Source organism: Podarcis erhardii (assembly GCF_964252035.2).
Source record: "Podarcis erhardii genome assembly, chromosome: 4".
Taxonomy (NCBI): domain Eukaryota; kingdom Metazoa; phylum Chordata; class Lepidosauria; order Squamata; family Lacertidae; genus Podarcis; species Podarcis erhardii.
Genome location: NC_138508.1, coordinates 78,791,274 through 78,808,762, shown reverse-complemented (window position 1 = coordinate 78,808,762; position 17,489 = coordinate 78,791,274). Strand labels below are relative to the sequence as shown.

The 17,489-nt window shown below is 40.2% G+C and overlaps 1 protein-coding gene across 2 annotated transcripts in view; it reads right to left on the bottom strand.

Annotated features, from left to right (window-relative positions):
• MRPS9 (mitochondrial ribosomal protein S9) overlaps nucleotides 1-17,489 on the bottom strand; it is a 41,323-nt gene that overhangs the window by 18,090 nt on the left and 5,744 nt on the right. For both annotated transcript variants that reach the window (XM_081858255.1, XM_081858256.1), the window contains exons 2-5: nucleotides 14,765-14,944; nucleotides 5,384-5,446; nucleotides 5,264-5,294; nucleotides 3,646-3,725 (exon numbers count right to left, since the gene is read on the bottom strand). In XM_081858255.1, coding sequence (XP_081714381.1) covers nucleotides 3,646-3,725; nucleotides 5,264-5,294; nucleotides 5,384-5,446; nucleotides 14,765-14,944 — 354 coding nt within the window. The remainder of the gene's footprint in view (nucleotides 1-3,645; nucleotides 3,726-5,263; nucleotides 5,295-5,383; nucleotides 5,447-14,764; nucleotides 14,945-17,489) is intronic.

Below are 17,489 nucleotides of genomic sequence, written 5' to 3'. Positions count from 1 at the left end.
GATGATTTTTCTCTGGGGATGATTCTTAGCTGGATTTCTTCACTGATAGGAGAGGCTTTTATTTTGGATTTGGTGGTTTTTTCCAGGTAGGTGGTGGGATCTGTTTTTATAGGTTTGTAGGCAGGATCTTGGAGTAGATTTGATAGTTTTGCTTGGTAGTCCGATGTGTTCATCACCACTGTGGCATTACCTTTGTCTGCTGGGAGAATGATTATGTTGTTGTCTTTCCTCAGGTTGGTGAGTGCTTTCTGTTCTTCTTTGTGTAAATTGCTTCTGGGTGGTTTGCTGGAGCAGAGGATGTTGGTGACTTCAAGTCTGATTTTATTGGCTTCATCTGGGTTGATTTTGGTTAGGCTAGCTTCGACTCCGCATATGATGTTTTCCGTGGGGATGCGTCTCGGGGCGACTGCAAAGTTGAAACCTTTGGAGAGTACTTTGGTTTCAGTTGTGGTGAGGATCCTGTCTGATATGTTATGTACTGTTTGTTTCATGGGTTGCTGTGGAGGGTGGCTGGGCTTCTGGCGTTTCTCTAGTTTGTGGAGTTTGTTGGTGTGTGTGTCTGTCTTATGTGAGGTCTCCGTTTCAGCTCTCCAGACGGCTAGTTGTTTGCATTTGTCCCAGAGTGCAGGGTGGATTTTGTTACAGAGTTTGAGGTGAAGAGTGAGTAGATCTTTGTTGGTTTGGTCTAGTAGGTATCTTTTCTTGTGTAGTTCGTTTCTGATTAGGGATAGTTCAGTTCAATATCAAAATATCAAAACAGCCTTTTGCACCAACCAAAAAATAGTCAATATCCTCAGAAACCCCAAGGATAAAATCCAGTTGGAAAACCAAGGGATCTATGAAATACCCTGCAAAGTCTGCCCAGCCACGTACATTGGACAAACAAACAGACGAATAAATGCACGTATCGCAGAACACAAGAATGCCGTCAAAAAAGAAGAAAAAACTTCCTCTCTTTTCCAACACATGAAAGAAACAGGACACGAAATTAATTTTGCAGATTCCAAATTGCTCTTTAACACGGAACATCACCACAAGAGAATAATCATGGAAGCCATCGAGATAGAGAAACACCCTCACAACATGAACAAGCGTGACGACACATCCCGCTTGCCAGACATCTGGAAATTAGCCCTCCCCACAAAAACTGACACCAGATCCAGAGGCACACAGAACGCCAACACCAATCAACCACACCAGACCCAAACCCAGACCCTCTCCACAGATGAATTACAGACACCATCCAGTAGCCAATCCATGGTGGCACCTCCGGATGCTGCACCCCCCTGCAATCCCTACACAGATCTGGCTGACACAAGCCACAAAACCACAGCTCGCCCCTATACACGAAGCCAAGCCAGAGCACAACTAAGTACAGTACAGCCATCTTCTCAGGAAAACTCTTCACAAAGTTCAAGAGGTCAAGACACAAAGACTTTAACAACTAATCCACACCTAATGACCCACCTAAGTGGTACTCAGGATATCACTCAAGAAATCACTCAAGATATCTCTCAAGTAATTAAGGAACAAAAGAAGAAAAGGCACACTAGCCTGGGAACTTCCTCTCTGCCCAGAACATTGGAGGCTATACACCACACCCCCTCTACAGTATTTATAGGAACTCAAACACTGAGATCCTGCTCTGTTCCAGTAACAAGAAGCCGAAAGCACCAGCCTGAAGATGACGAGTGAGACCTCGTCGAAACGTCGCCTAGACACCCCAACTTTTACACGGGAAGACACCCGAGGACACCAAAACCTGCATATATATATATATATATTTTTTTTCTATAACTGAACTTCAGTACACAATTCATTCTATAGTGGATGCATGGGTTGCGAATGTGATCCGTGTGGGAGGCACGTTCGCAACCCGCAGTGTTCACAACCTGCAGCGCTGTGTCTGTGCACGCATGGGTTGAGATTTGCTGCATGTGCATAGTGCGATTTAGTGCTTCTGCGTATGCGTGATCGCCGAAACCCCGAAGTAACCCATTCCGGCACTTCCAGGTTTGGCGCGGTGCACAACCCGCAAAGGCACAACCTAAAGCATCTGCAACCCAAGGTATGACTGTACTAGATTCTTCCACAAAGTCAGCGAATCAAGTTGTACAAATAGACAACATGCATCAAATACTATCCATATTTTCCTTCTGTAGGAAATAGGTTCAGAGATTCTTTAGTGATGCCCTTGGACTCCAACTCCCATCAGCTACTTCTTGGACTCCAACTCCCATCAGCTACAACTTGGATGGTCAATGGTCAGGAATGATAGGAAATGTAGTCCTGCTATATCTGAAGGGCACTATATTAGCTACCCACGCTTTAGTGGATTGTTATGTCACTAGAAATCACAGTATGGGCTCAACTAAGAATTGCCATGCTGGACTGACCAAAATTCCATCTAATCCAGAAATTCAGCTGTGGCAAGCTAGGCAGACATAGTGTTTCTTAACACGAATGTCTGATGCCTAGCGATTACAGTTGATAGGCATGGAGAGATGTTTCCTCCTGTACCTTACTGGGTAGTGTTGGACAGTACTTGAACAGACTTTTAATCTACCTATTAATTTTTACAATTTCTGGTAAATTTCACAAAAAAGCCTTAATCCCATGCCCACACTTCAGAGGTGTCATTCTCTTTTGGACCTGGGGAAGGAACTTGTCTGTAAGTTCATAAATGCCTGTTCTTAAAAGAAAAAAATAGGCAGCTGCAGACTTTCTTCACCATACTGATGCAGGACAATTGAATAAAATTTTACAGCTTAGCAAACAAAACAAGTCAGATGGGAAATCAGCTCACTTGTTTAGTGACCACCTAATGTGTGAAGTGAGATGTGCAAAGGCAGCAGAAAAAAGGAAAGAAAGGACAAGCTAAGGACTAACACAACAACCACAATGATCAGGCATGAGGCTTAGGATTTCTACCACTACCGATGTTCATATCCTAACACAATGCAGTAGTGGGCAACAGCATGTGGGTAGCTCCCACATTCTCTACCCAGATTTGTACCAGCACCGAGTCAGTGTCAAAGTGGATCTAGATAACTGAGAGCCACAAAGTACCCATGCTCTATGGAGAGGCTGTTCTTTGTAGCCTCCGAGTAAAAAAATGCAAAAGTGGTTGAGGCTAGTGCTTTACTCAGGACCCCAATTTTAAACAAAGCAATGGGAACTCCAGTGGAACGCACACCAATTCTCATGTTTGAAAGGGTAGGATAGCTGCCAGTCAAAACACAGCACTGGCCTCTTGCAAATTTCCTGTGTGCTCAAATGTCAAGCTATTACAAGGAAATGTAAGTTAAAGCTTTAAACCTGCTTCACACATTATCTAATATGGCCGTCAATAAGAAACATCTAGCTGCCTTCTGCAACTTTCCTTTCCTTCAAGAATACTGTACATTTTAAAAAAGATTACCATACGAATTTGCCTCTGGTCATCTTTGGTTAGTATTTTACTTATCACAGCCTGAAATTCTTTCGTAGCAAGACCTGTTTAGTTACTATGGGGGAAACCAAAGCTAATAGTCATTCCTTCCTTTGGTAACGAGTTTGCCCTAAGAAAATTACAACAAACATACACATTATGTAATAAGTGACCATTATTTTGGTCCACTAGGAAAAAACCATTAGATTACTTACATGCATTACAGAATAATAGGACTGCTTGCCAGTGTAAAAGAGAAAGTGAAATGGGCGGCCATCTTTGTCCCACTGGATTGCTTAAGGAAAGGAAACAAGGAAGCAAATGTAATGGTAATCACAGAAGTCTAAAAAACAAACTATAGTTTAAACAGGAATAATAAAACCCCATGCAGCACCCAGAACCCCCTCCCACCCTGTTCAGAGAATGCCAGGATATTCTCTGCTGTTAATTTTTTACAAAAAGACAACATTGCCACCACAATCTCAACTAATAATTTATCCCACTGCTTAACCATGCTAAGGTTATGATCCTGTCTAATATGTGACAGTTCTTCACTCTAAGCTTATTACCTCTCAGCCTGGTCTTACTGGTCACAGAAACTAAGCATTTATAGGAACATTTAGCATATTAAAAAGGCACATACTACCTCAGCCTTATCTATTTGCAGCTAAATATGCTTATTTCTATAATATAGCCCAATGCTAGCTCCCACTGATCTAAATAGAACTTGCTTCCAAGTGTTCATGCTCTGTATTGCAACCTCAAGTTGGCATCAGGCACATTTACATAGGGAATTATAGCAAAGCACACACAGAAGAGAAACCAACAAGAATGAACTGGTATGAAAAGTGCAGCTCCAGATTAGATAAAGATATACCAGCAATATAGAGCTGCAACTACAGCAACAGGCTGTGGTCAGCTCTTTTAAAAACATATACCGTTTCCCTCAATCTAAAAAGTCAAAATATTTAAGGGCCAAGATTTGTGAACCTTAAGGATAAGATATAAACACTGATTAGTGACTGCAGAAAGCTTTAACCACCACCTGCAAGGCTAAAAAGGTGGGGAATTCCGCTGTCCCAATATTACATTTTCGTTACGATCGCCAATAAATTTCACTATCTCTTTGGTCAACTGAGAAATGACCATATGAAGATTAAAAGAAGAGCAAAATAACAAATAAAGGAATCACACAAATATGGCCTGGGATCCAAAGGGCCTGGCAAATTATTCTGCATACCCGAAGAGTATTGAACTTGTTTTATTATTTTTACTATATCCTCAACCCCCACTGACACACAGCAAGCCACTTCTGAAACAGGTATTCTGAAGCAGACTGTGATGTGTCAAGGGTATCTTTGCTTCCTAGTGAGGAAGGGACCCCTGACCATTAGGTCCAGTCGTGGCCGACTCTGGGGTTGCTGCACTCATCTCGCTTTATTGGCCGAGGGAACCGGCGTACAGCTTCTGGGTCATGTGGCCAGCATGACTAAGCCGCTTCTGGCGAACCAGAGCAGCGCACGGAGACGCCGTTTACCTTCCCGCCGTTTACCTATTTATCTACTTGCACTTTTGACGTGCTTTCGAACCGCTAGGTTGGCAGGAGCACGGACCGAGCAATGGGAGCTCACCCCGTTGCGGTGATTCAAACCTGCCGACCTTCTGCTCTGTGGTTTAACCCACAGCGCCACCCACAACATATAAAAACCCAGTGGGCATGGCAAAATTCCAGATGCACATTTAGTAGCTTTTTGTATCCCAGCTTTCGTGTACATGTGAACATAACAGAAAACAACTTAAGTGGTTTCACATACATAGTCTACCTCCACATACCTCTTTGCTTTGGAAACATTTCTTCGGGATGCTGTTTAAAAATATAATAAAATAGAGAAATGTTAGCACAACTTATACAAAAACTCTCTTTATATCTACAGCACTGAATCGTGTTCTTACCTTCATTACAGGTCTGGCCCTTTTGTCAAACAGACCAGAAGGAAAGAGATAGGCAATAGCTTTCTGCAAGAAGAGAAAAATAAAAAATTGTTAAAAATCAAAAACAAAAAAACCCTTTATTGATGATAATAAGGGTCATAAATTACAGCTCTCATCTCAGGAAATCTAGCACAGAGATGGGTAGACTTTATGCCTGTGGGATCTCTACCCTTTGACTTTCTTTTTACTAGATCTCCAAGTTGAGGTAGATAAAAAATACCACTGGAGAGGCAGATGGACCAACATACAGTATTTATTGAGAAGCAAGGCCTCTGAGCACATGCTAAGCCCCAGAACAAAACTCACAGTCCTTTCACACACAAATTTCCTCCCGATTTCCTCCTAAGCCTTCTTTGTTTCAGCAGTCTTATTTTGGATTGAAAGTACCCTTTGTGTTCTTGCCATTGTTCAACGATTGGGAGACAGAAACACTTGTCAATCTGCTGCAAATCACTCTGAGGTCTACTGGCAGATCATGGTCTCCTTTCAGCCAGCCACATAAATTTGCCTACGATTCATCAACTCAGATAATATTAACTGTCAAGGTTAAACTCATACACTACCTTCCTAATTTGGGAACATGTATAATCCAATACCCTCTGTTTGCTTTAGGATGCTGGAGAAGGGAACAGAGTGTCGTTTACCAACAGCCAGCGGGAGTTTGCCAGACAATCTTATTTTGCTTTGACCTATGCTTCCAGAGAGAGGAGAAGCCCTATCGTGATCCTTGACATCAGCGGCAACTTTCTCTAAAGCATCAGTACATCATCATCATCATGTGACTTCTAGAAGGTCAAAATAACTGGCCCTGATACACTCTTATTGGCTGCTGCCTTTTTTATCATCACCAATTTTATGATTTCCATTGTTGTGAGTTGCAGGGCAGGAGGGAGGCTATATGCCTGAGTCCCTTCTAATTCCTGGATCCAGTAAGGGTTAAAATCTAAGTAGGGATGGGCCATTAAGGTAACAAAGGAAGTGGCTCTGTGCCAGACAGCCCCCTCCCTCAACTCACTGGGAGTCAGAAAGGCAAAGGCCAGGGCTGGGATTTGTGTGTGCGAGCTAGAAGCAAGAAGCTTCTAGCTTCTGCAGGGCAGACAGCTGGGAGAGACAGAACCATGCCTGATTCCTGTTTGAATCAAAGCCTGCGGCTATGAGAGAAGCAAGACCCTCTTGGGGTGTTAATGCTCTGAGTCCCTCCATCATAAGCTTAGGTTGTTTATATGTGTAAATAAACCTTATATCTTAAAGACACCACAGTATCAGCTATCCCTCATTCCAAGGAAACCAAATCCTGGGTAAGCGCCTGAAACCCCGCACCGCTCAGAGATTGGCGTGTATGCTTCTGGAAAGAAGTACCTGATTTCACTGTGTTGTGTCCAGACACCCATCCTTAAATAGGAAAGACATTGTCTTTTCATGGAGGACACGCAGAACCAGTGGAGGCTCCAGATGAAGAGTGGGAGGTGGGTTTTGCCAGTGAGTTCTATCCACCAACAGTTTAGATCCAACCCATTGAGATAAACTTGTAAGAAAATAGCTCCAACTCTGTGACACCTCAAGTCTGCATAAGGTCTGATGCACACGCATGCATTTTCCCCACTTGGTTCAGGCTGCAGGTGAAAGCACTTGCAAGTGCTAGCTATTTCCAACTTTTCAGCAAACAAGGAAGTCCGTAATAGCTCTGAGCTCCATGTCAGCAGAGTGGATGAAGCTCTGAGTTGGGCTAATGTGTTTACATTGGTGTGCCAGGAAGATATCTAGTATGACATCTTAATAATTTTAAAGCTATCTAATATAGCATACCTGTGCTACAATGTAGCACAGAGGTTACATAAAATTATGTAAAATTCATTATGATTCTGAACCTTGAACTGTTGCATAAAGAAATACTAGTGCAAGCAAAATTTGTCTACAATGAGAAGAAAAAGTCTCAAGTCTGCAGTTAATATTTCTCTCTCTGAAGAATTGTGTTGTATTGCTGGTTACATTAACTCAAGGCTATTACACACTGATAATATTTTCTGTGGACACAGATTGGTTTGTCAACGCTATCAACCCACTTAATATGCGTGGAGTGTATAAAGACCTCACCTATTACTTTATTAATACCCTATTGGCATTCCAAACAGAAATTCTGAGAATTCAGCAGCAAACAGAAAGGATTAACTTGATTTTCTGGAATGGTATTTTGATTCTCTTAGTGACTTGATGAATTCCCATTTGTTAGTCAGTGGGGATATTGTACATATACAGAGTAGGTGAACATTCATTTGTGAACAAATGGGGATTAATTATAATGACAATAGAAAAACCCACTGCAAGCCAAAGGATATTAAACACCATATAAAATAACATATCAAAAGAATATATTATGGAATACTGGGACCGACTATGTATACTTATTAAGCAGTCTCTTCAGTGCCAGCTTCTGCTTGATGATTCAAACAATAATTTCAGCTACAAGAGCATAAACACTGACTGTTACATATCTGTAATTAAAGTAGAACAGAATATTGCCTGTGTACATGCTAAAGAGGTAGAAAACGAGGTGAAGGCAATGATGAGCACAAACTATGAGTGCTCTGCACAAGACTTTTCAAGGATCTGCTTCTTTCTTGGTGGCATTCCCACATCACTGAATGGTAAGAGATCCACTTGGACCCTCATTGAAAATCTGAACTGAAACCAAATGGATAAAATGGATTCACATGCACATGCAATCCCAAGTAAGGAATTTCCAATAAAATTTCTATCAAAAACAGCAAAACTTTCTGCTGGTTTATCATAGAATGGTAGAGTTGGAAGGGACCAGGAGGGTCATCTAGTCCAACCCCTTGCACGGCAGGAATCTTTTGCCCAACATGGGGCTCAAACTCACAACCCTGAGAATAAAATTATCATGCTCAACCTGAGCTAACCTACAACCTTAAAATCATACTTTTGGGGTGATCTGAGATAGCAAGGAGGACATGTTCATCTAGACTGCGGGCACAGGAAGATCCAGCTGCTAGTGCTGCTCATATCTATCATGCAAACATATGGCACTCTAAAGGACAACGACCTAAAGGTGACTTACTGTGCAATGCTAGCATAAGAAAACTTGCTCTAGCATGTGCCAACATCAGGACTCCTTCAATTAGTGCTATTAGGATGCTGAAATCTTAAGTCAGAATCCTGTTACTGTTCCACAGATCCACGACTTTTTTCACCTTATTATGCGGCTTCCAATGAAAATTCTAATGTTTTCATTCATATCGTGTCATCATGAAGCCCAAGGTACTATAGGGCTCTTAAGCGGTCCAGTCACTGGTGATGCTTAGCTTCAGCAAAGCTACTGCAATTGGTGCCCTCAGACCACAACACTTTTTTGTTTTTTAAAGAAAACTTAAAAATGGTTAAAATCACAGCAGAAAGCCCGATTTCTTGTGGACATCTGTATTTATGAAGACCATGCTTTACAGAAGCAGCTCACCACACCATCTCCTTAAACTCAGGGCAGCTTCAGATGTGATCTTTGCTGCAATGCAAGATCCTGATGCTGAATGAAATAAGAGAGAAACTGTGGCACACAAGTGCAAGTTAAGAAGGTGCTTTGTTTTACAAATGTTGTTCAGTATTAATATGATGAAAATCTTTGGAGGCCCATGTATTTCTCCAAGTGTCTTAGGGTCATAAAAGCGACAAAATACGCTGTGCCAAGATTAGAGGTTGGGACTTCAGTAGCAGACAGGTGCCTCACGTTTTCCAAAAGTGAACTAGAGCAGTGCTGGTGAGCTGACCAATGCATACCATCACTCTACAAATAACACTTTTAAGTCTATTCCTTCTATGAAAAAGAAACAAACTCCTGATGACTCACCTCTCATTTCTTCTCCACCAAAAAGTTCTAATTTATTTTTTAATCGAGACTTTAAAGAAAAGGTGTGGCATTCAACTAAGTTTTACTCAAAGTAATCCCACTGCCGTTAATGTGGCCGGGGCAACCCAGCCAGATGGGTGGAGTATAAGTAATAAAATTATTACTGTTAATGGACCTAACTTAGTCATGTTCAGTAATTTCTCTTATTTTATTACTTTATTTATTTATTTCCTCACACTGGAACTCAAGGCAGCTTATACAAATTGAAACAGCCTACACTGAGTACGGCTTAGTTGATTACCACTCAAATAATTCTGTTCAAACAACTAAAGAAGCTGAAAGAAAGCATCCAGTCCAAATTACAGGTGTCTTGAAAATATTAATTACCAAATGTTTAATGCATATGTATTCAATACTAGTCACATTTAAAAAAAAAAAAATAGTTTGATTCGTATGCAACTATGGCAACACAGTTTTTCAGTTTTGATTAATCTGATTGTTTTTTACTTGTCTGTCTCTTCTTTGGATAAATGTGCAAGCAGCAGCAGAGCTTAAGTCTGAAGGTGGGCTATAGAATTCTAAATGACCTAATATTATTTTATTGTAAAGTTAGTAATATGTACTCGTCTAATTTGTGTTTGATTTGTTTCATAAAAATGTGTTCCTTTATAATTATTATTTATATTCCAATTTGATATTGGGGTGGGGAGACAGCAGCTTATGCTATGCTGAACATTCAGCTGAAACAGATCTCGAGAAATAGACCTATACATGCCAAATCAAATATGAGCAGAAAAGAAAGATGAATAGGTAGGCTAAAACTGCTGCGGGGGTTATATACTCCCATATTTTCAGGACCCAAATTACACAAAAACGTTACTCTGGATAAACGTTAAGGGTAAAATTAATGTAGACTTTGGTACCCTTTTTTAAGTGAGCTGCAATCACATGTTCTGATGGATCCTGAAGGAAGCAGGAATTACTATAGCCTCACATGAAAAGAAAATAGATACTTTGGCTTCAATAAAATGTTATCAAATGTTATCAAGAGGAAGACACATAATTCGTTTTCAAATACAAACTAGGTCTCATGTCTGTTTCCAGGTGATATCATCACATAACTGCATGAACCCCAGTATTTTTATTTAGAACTGGGTATAAAAAATGATGTTATGTTACCAGCCAAATGTATAGGCAATATATAAAAATTTAAAGTATTTTCATGCTTTCTTATAGGAGTCTCTCAACTGATGTTTTATTCTCATCTGAAATATGAGTTTTAGCCAACAGGCTTTACAACATCTCCTCCAACTTTCTTCCAACCCCCTTCAAAAGCAACCTACAGCTACTTTATATTTTGTAATAAAAATCAAGGTATCATAAACCTCCCCCTTGGTAGATTTGCAGCAAAAAGGGGGGGGGCAGGGGAGAGACATGTTCTTTTGGAGCAAAGGAAGCTTTCCCTACACCTTTTATTCCTTTTAATAAATATGCTTTACGCAATAAAATTATTCGTCAGAGAGAACTATGCTGCTCTGCCTCTTGGAAAAAGGCATTTGTCAATGAAGTTAGTTTCTTAAAACATTTGTTTTACATTTATGCATTAGACATTAGGTCATTATGCATTAGGTTGTGGGTTCTAGCCCCACAATGGGCGAAAAGGGGATTGGACTAGATGAACCTTATGGTCCCTTCCAAATCTACAGTTCTATGATTCCATGAAATGCTACAGGCAGTTTGCAAATCAGTACAATCCAGACGTTTGGCTTACCCTACCCACAAACTTATTTAGCGCTCACATATACCAACAACTCTCACCTTTCTTTATCAAGCTTTGAACAAGGAAGCAGTCTTCAACAGAGGTCCAAAATAAATAACAGGATGATGTGACTGCATTTAATGGATTATAAAAAATCATTCCAAGTTGGCTTGGGTACTGGTTGGGCTACCTTTTTTTGAATGGTTATATGTTAATACCATCCAACTGTTCAAAGCTAAGGTGTGTTTGCACCATACATTAAAAATGAAATCACAAAATAAAAGGATTACATTCTCAACCCAGGGAAAAGCACTAGGTCAGGACTGCAATCTCTATTAATTAGGTATCCCAGCTGGGCAGCGGGTATGCAGCTGTTAACTTGATCAATGACTTACCTAAATGTCATCTCTACTGATTCGCTTATAAATTACCAGCAAGTGAGACTAATGTACAGGTGCTAATTTATTTAAACTGTTCTCTACAGTTCTACATAGCTTTATAAACTGCATCTGGCACCTAATGTTAGCTGTCAGTTGTACTTAGACATGCCTGTCCTAACGACTCTGTTCATTAGAAATGAGCACAAATTATGAAATATTGTGAAAAATGATACATCAAATGGAATGGGCAAAGCGAATCAATTAGAGAAACTTCATACTGCATATTCACACATAGGAGAATAAAACATCCGGATTTCAGAGCACGGTCTATAATACCAATTAAAAAGCAATTGGTAGACTTCTGCAGAGTTATATATCAATTTACTGGAGTCCCCCCGCCTCTCCCCAAGACACACAGTTGTAATTTATAGCTTAACTTTTTATTTCTAAAAAATAAAACCACCAGGAAAGCACTACTCTGCGCAAAAAAAAATCTCGTGAACGCAATGACAACCCCGTTAACATATTTCTCTGTATGACTTGTTTCAAAACACACACATCCAAAATGCCAGTAAGAAAAAGAACCCTAGGATGTCTACTTTGGAAATGCACGACACACACTGATTAACAGTAGACGACAGGAGATGCATAAGTACTCATCAGAAGGAATTATTACCATTCCAAGTGTAAAGCCTGATAATTCTGCTGCCAGTGCTAAGCGGCTTTTATATTTTTATAACAGAAATTTAATTATGCATAGCAGACACTGTTATACAGCCTAAGTATTTACAACACCTGATGTTATTTGAACAAGCATTACAAGTACTATGCTTTGCTAAGTAAAATGTTGTTCTTTGTTGTCTTCTCTTTTTTAAAAAAAGATAACGTGTTGAACTGGTCTTATACTTGACATCTGCAAGAAGGAGAAAATGAGATTTTTCAGGATATACCTCATTTTTCTCGAGGAAAAGTTTTCTTGAGGCGGTAGTTTGCAATAAACTAGACTTGGGCCTAACTCCTAATTCACAAAGTTTTATCTAAAACCTCCTGTGTTTCTTGGCCACAAGGTTGGGGTTTGGTACATGATCTTAAGATTACGTCATATTAGGGCTCAATATAGTTTCAGGTGACTCCCCCCCCCCAAAGCATCTAATATTATTGGAAGGAACTGCTGGGGAAGAACTGACATTTGTGAGTTTAAGAATCTATCTAACTAGACTGTTTGGAGGCAAGCTGTGTTCTAAAACACAAGGCACTAGTAAATACATATAAAAGCAGCAGTGTGGTGGGGAGATCATTTTTTGCAGAGAAAAGAGCAAAGAGTTCCACACTCTACCCATGCCTCCTCCCTGCAAAATGAATGAATGATCTCTTCCCCAAATGCTTTTTCCTTGGCCTGATTTCAAGATCAGAACTTATCCCTTACAAAGGTGGGAGGGAGAGGCAGTCAACCAAGTTAGGGGACTGAGGGAAGAAAGAAGGCAAGGAATGAGTTCAACTGCCCCATTCTCGCCCACTGCTTCGTTCCCTATTTTTGCAAATACACAAGGGAAAGTAACACTTTCCGTTTTGATTTTTACCAGTCCCAGCATTCAAATAGGGATGCTGGCAATCACTTTGTCCGGGCTGCTGAAATTTCCCACTGCAGGATGAATTGGAGTAACTGCCCCTGGCTAGTGTAAATCAAAGCTTTTCCATCCTACGTATTAGTTGTTATACCCTCATTTCCAGGCCAGTCTTCCTTTCTGCAGAAAGAATGTTGGAGTCATCACTGACTTGTTTGGGCTACATCATTAACACCTCCTGGCTGCTGTGGCACATGCTACCTAGGATCAGAGAGAAAAGCGTCCCGGTATGTGTTTTGAACCAGCGGCATTGTTAGGAGTAGCACAGGAGTCTGAGTTCCAGATTTTTTGGCACTGGGCTTATGGAATCATCCACCATTTTAAATTGACCAGAGCCAAATCTGTGCCCCAAATCCTAACAATCTCCCTTCAATCTCAGGGGAGGTCAACAAGCATTGAATTGGTCTGTTAGCCTTAACGAAGTTAATAAACATGAGGAAATTCAAGTAATTCAAGCTTAAAGAACTGACTTGCTTATCATAAGGTTTTTAATGCTGACACAGACTCTCTAGTGTGTGCCTTTACATCAAAGGTGCTCAGAAATCAATGCAACTCCATATAAACATGGCTTCATGCTGAGGCATGCAATGTGGAGGTCAAAACTTGAACCAGTCTAATAAATAAATTTGTACTGGGGGGGGGGGGTAGCATATTATAAATCTCTCCCTTTGTCCCAGTAGCACAAGAGTTTTTGGCTGTACACTGTAGAACCAACCAGCAAGGTGCATGTGCCATTCTGGAAAGAATCAGGAAAAAGGATAGGACCAAGAGGGAAGATAAGACTATTTTAAAAAACTGAAACAACAAGAATTAAAATTGCCCTTCTAGATCAGAACAGTTGTGCAATATTTTGTTTTCAACCATGGCCACCTACACAGCCTGCTTTCCAACATTTGTAGGTAAGTTAATGTGCTTCCATCTTGCTCGTCACAGCACCCAGTATTCAGAGATATTCTGCTCATTTATGTGGAAGTTACATTAAACTGCAATGGCTCACAACTACTGACATTTTGTGCCATACCATCAAAAAATAACACAGGGTAGAATGTGGTGGGGTGGGAGAGATTAGATTGGAGGGAAGAAGGAAATATTAGTTCCAATGATTTTTTTTATTTTATTTGATCAGCAAAGCACCTAACACAGGGGCAACCAGAAAGAGTTAAAGCTCAATGTCAAATATGTACTTGAAGTCACAAATCAAAAGCGGAACAGGCATGTTTACTCTGAATAACCTCCTGTAGGTCTTGCTCCAAAATAAGCACGCAGAGTAGCAACCCAAGTGTTGGCCCTAAGTGTTGAAAAAGGTCACTTGCCATGCTAGCTGTTATAGTATCATACATGAAACCCCAGCATAAGTCTACCCAGCAGGTCAAATTACGGGTAAATGCTTCCAAATGCTATATAAACCTTGATAGCGGTTCTTACGACCTCAGATCAAGGGGATTATCCATTAGTAGTTTTAAAAAGAACCTGCTGTGCTTTAGCAAGGTATAGTATAGAGTTCTGCAGTGTGGTGTCTGACCTCGCACAGTAGTAGGGGTAGAATCTCTATTCAGAGCCACAGTTGCAATGTTTTCTATGTATAGTAGCATTCGCTTGTACGCTGACAGTTCGATTAAAATTCACGGAGAGCTGAGGGGCTCATGCTGAAGCAAAGAGCTTTCAATTCTGAAACCCTGCAGTAAATTACTTCTCCAACTGAGCAACCATACTTACATCAATATCCTCTTGGGTAAAAGTTTCTGGATCTTCTCCCATCATGTTGGCTAAATGTCTCTTTCCTATGTTGAAATCTTCAGTCTGTTTTTTGATAAAAGCTTCTGTGTACTTTTCAGGTCCTGAAGCGGCAACATTTTTCCTCTGCACTGTTGTGGTAGTGCAGATCAGTCTTAATGTCTAGGGAAGGGAAACACAGATCACAAACCTCAAAATAAAAAGGACAGCATGGATCAAGGCATAGAATCCAGCAACTGTGCTGAAGCTAAGACAGTCTGGACTCCTCAGTGCCTGGTAGAGACACTACCAGGGAACTCTTTTTATGCTGCCTTTATTTCACTGACAGAAGATAGATAGGCAGGATATAACTGTAGAAAAACACATATACAAATGTGAGCTCACTTGAATTCTTGGATAAATTATACTGTCCCAAATGCATAACCCATCTCACAGGGCTATTGCTGTGGAGCTAAAATGCATCTTAAACTCCAATACATTTTAAAATTTAATACATGTTAACATAAGACAATCCACTTAATTTTCCAGTTAAATACTACTGGAACACTTCCAGGGATCTGGAGCTTGTGATTTATATGAACTGAGTGAAATTTCATTGTTCCTTTTAAACATAAAGCTCTAAAGTAGTGGTAGGAAACTTGTGATCCTGCAGATGTTGGATTCCAATTCCCACCAGCTTCAGCCAGCAGGAGAGATGATGGGACTTATAGCCCAGTAGCATCTGAAGGGGCCACATTCCTATTCTAGAAGAAGAAGAAAAGCCCAATTCTATAAAAGAAGTGATGTGGCAAGATTAATTATTGCTCTGTAAATATCTGGCATCTGCTCTGTAAATAAATTCTCATTAGGGGCTATTGTTTTCCGAGAAACTTGGTTTTCTGAGACAGATGTCAAAATGAAGCAAGTAATCATTTGTTTTTCAAAATGCCTGCCTTTAAACATACAAGACGTATTTTATTTACATATCCCCAACTAATATAACTAATAATCAGGTAACGTGTTCCTATGATATTTCTGGTAAGAACACAGATAAGGAAGGTGGAAGATAGGTCTAGGTCACTTATGGTAAGTGTTGGCAAAGAAAACAGGGGTGGGATGGGAAGAAGGAAGAGAAAAGGAGCTGTAAAGAGAGTCCACTCCTCTAGAATTCTATGTGCCTAAACCTTCAGTAAAACAGGTTACTTAGTTTTCAATATTTTCATGCACCTGATTTTTCAGAAGCGAATGAAACTCAGGACATTCAAGAGGCCAAATTTCACACACTCAAATCCAATCTGGCTCACATCCTCTTTCATGTGTTAGCTAACAGATGTAAAAAAAATAATGATAGAAATATATATTTCTTGAGTGCACTGAGAATATATTAAGGCTGCATTTCATAAGCACATTTACTTGGAATAAGTCTCACTGAACTCAGTGTAACTAATTTACAAGAATACAGTCTTAGTACCATATACTGTATTGAATGCATGTGTGCAAACACTTATTTTTAAAGAAATTCTACACCGTTCTTGGTAAATGTTGACCAATTCTTAAAACTTCAGATTCTGAGGACTCAAAGCTTTTTAGCATATTTGCCTACCATATTGACTAAGACAGCCCATTTTAAAAGCCTGGCTGACAGTTTTGGCTGAGCAATTTACTTCCTCCCTCTTAAAACCCTAGTGCGATTGCCATCAATGCCTACTAGTGAATACAATTTCTGCTCAAAACAATGGTCCAAAAGACAGTTATCTTCTGGCTTTTATGGAATCCTGTAAGATATGGCTAGACAGATTTGTTTTTCTTTTACCAAGATAATCAGTGGGTAAGACAACTGTAATTTCAATCAAGCACTCTGCCAAAGGAACAGAAGAATCACTGGCAAAGCAGTAATGGCTCAAGCTTGGCAAAGAGCCATCCTTATGCACTACTTTATTTGTCCTGTGTTCGTATTAACAAAGCTTCTCAGCAGTCTAATTATTCCATAAACAGATTACTGGAGTTGTCTCCCTGGAAAGAAACAAGAAAAAGAAATGGGAGGGTGGAAAAGAAGTTGGAAGGTGAAATCTTGTAGATCTACTCAACAGTTTTGCTAGAGAGCAATTTAAGGAGTTGGCCATCTAGTGGTCAAATCTTTTAGGCTACAATGTGACACATATTCTTACTTCAGTTTGAGTTCTGTGCCTTGCGTGTCTAGCCTATACAGATCTACCCAAAAGAAAGTCCCAAGGATTTCAAAAGAGAGCCTATTCCCAACAAGTCACAAAGTTTCTGGCCTTTTTTGCTGTCCAATAGCTGAAGTGCTGAATTCAGATATGAAATATTTTCCATAGTCTTTCTTTGAATCATAAAATTTTAAGAGTTGGGAGGGACCCTAAGGATCATCTAGTCCAATGCCCCACAGTGCAGGAATATGCAGCTGTCCCATACGGGCATTGAACCTGCAACCTTAGTGATATCAGCAACACACTCTAACCAACTGAATTATCAAGGCCTCTCAACAGCAACAAATGAAGGCCTCATGCCAAAAGAAATAAAGTGTCCTTCCTATAATTCCTTGTATTACCCCTTACCAGTAGCACTCTTGTCATAAAAAGCAAGCCCCAGTTATAGAACCAATGGCATCTTGTCCTGATGCCACACAAGAGCATTTCTTTGGTGATATCCCAACCATCTTTTATGTAGTTAAATATGAGCTTTCAAGGTCTGAAAACCACTGCAGAAA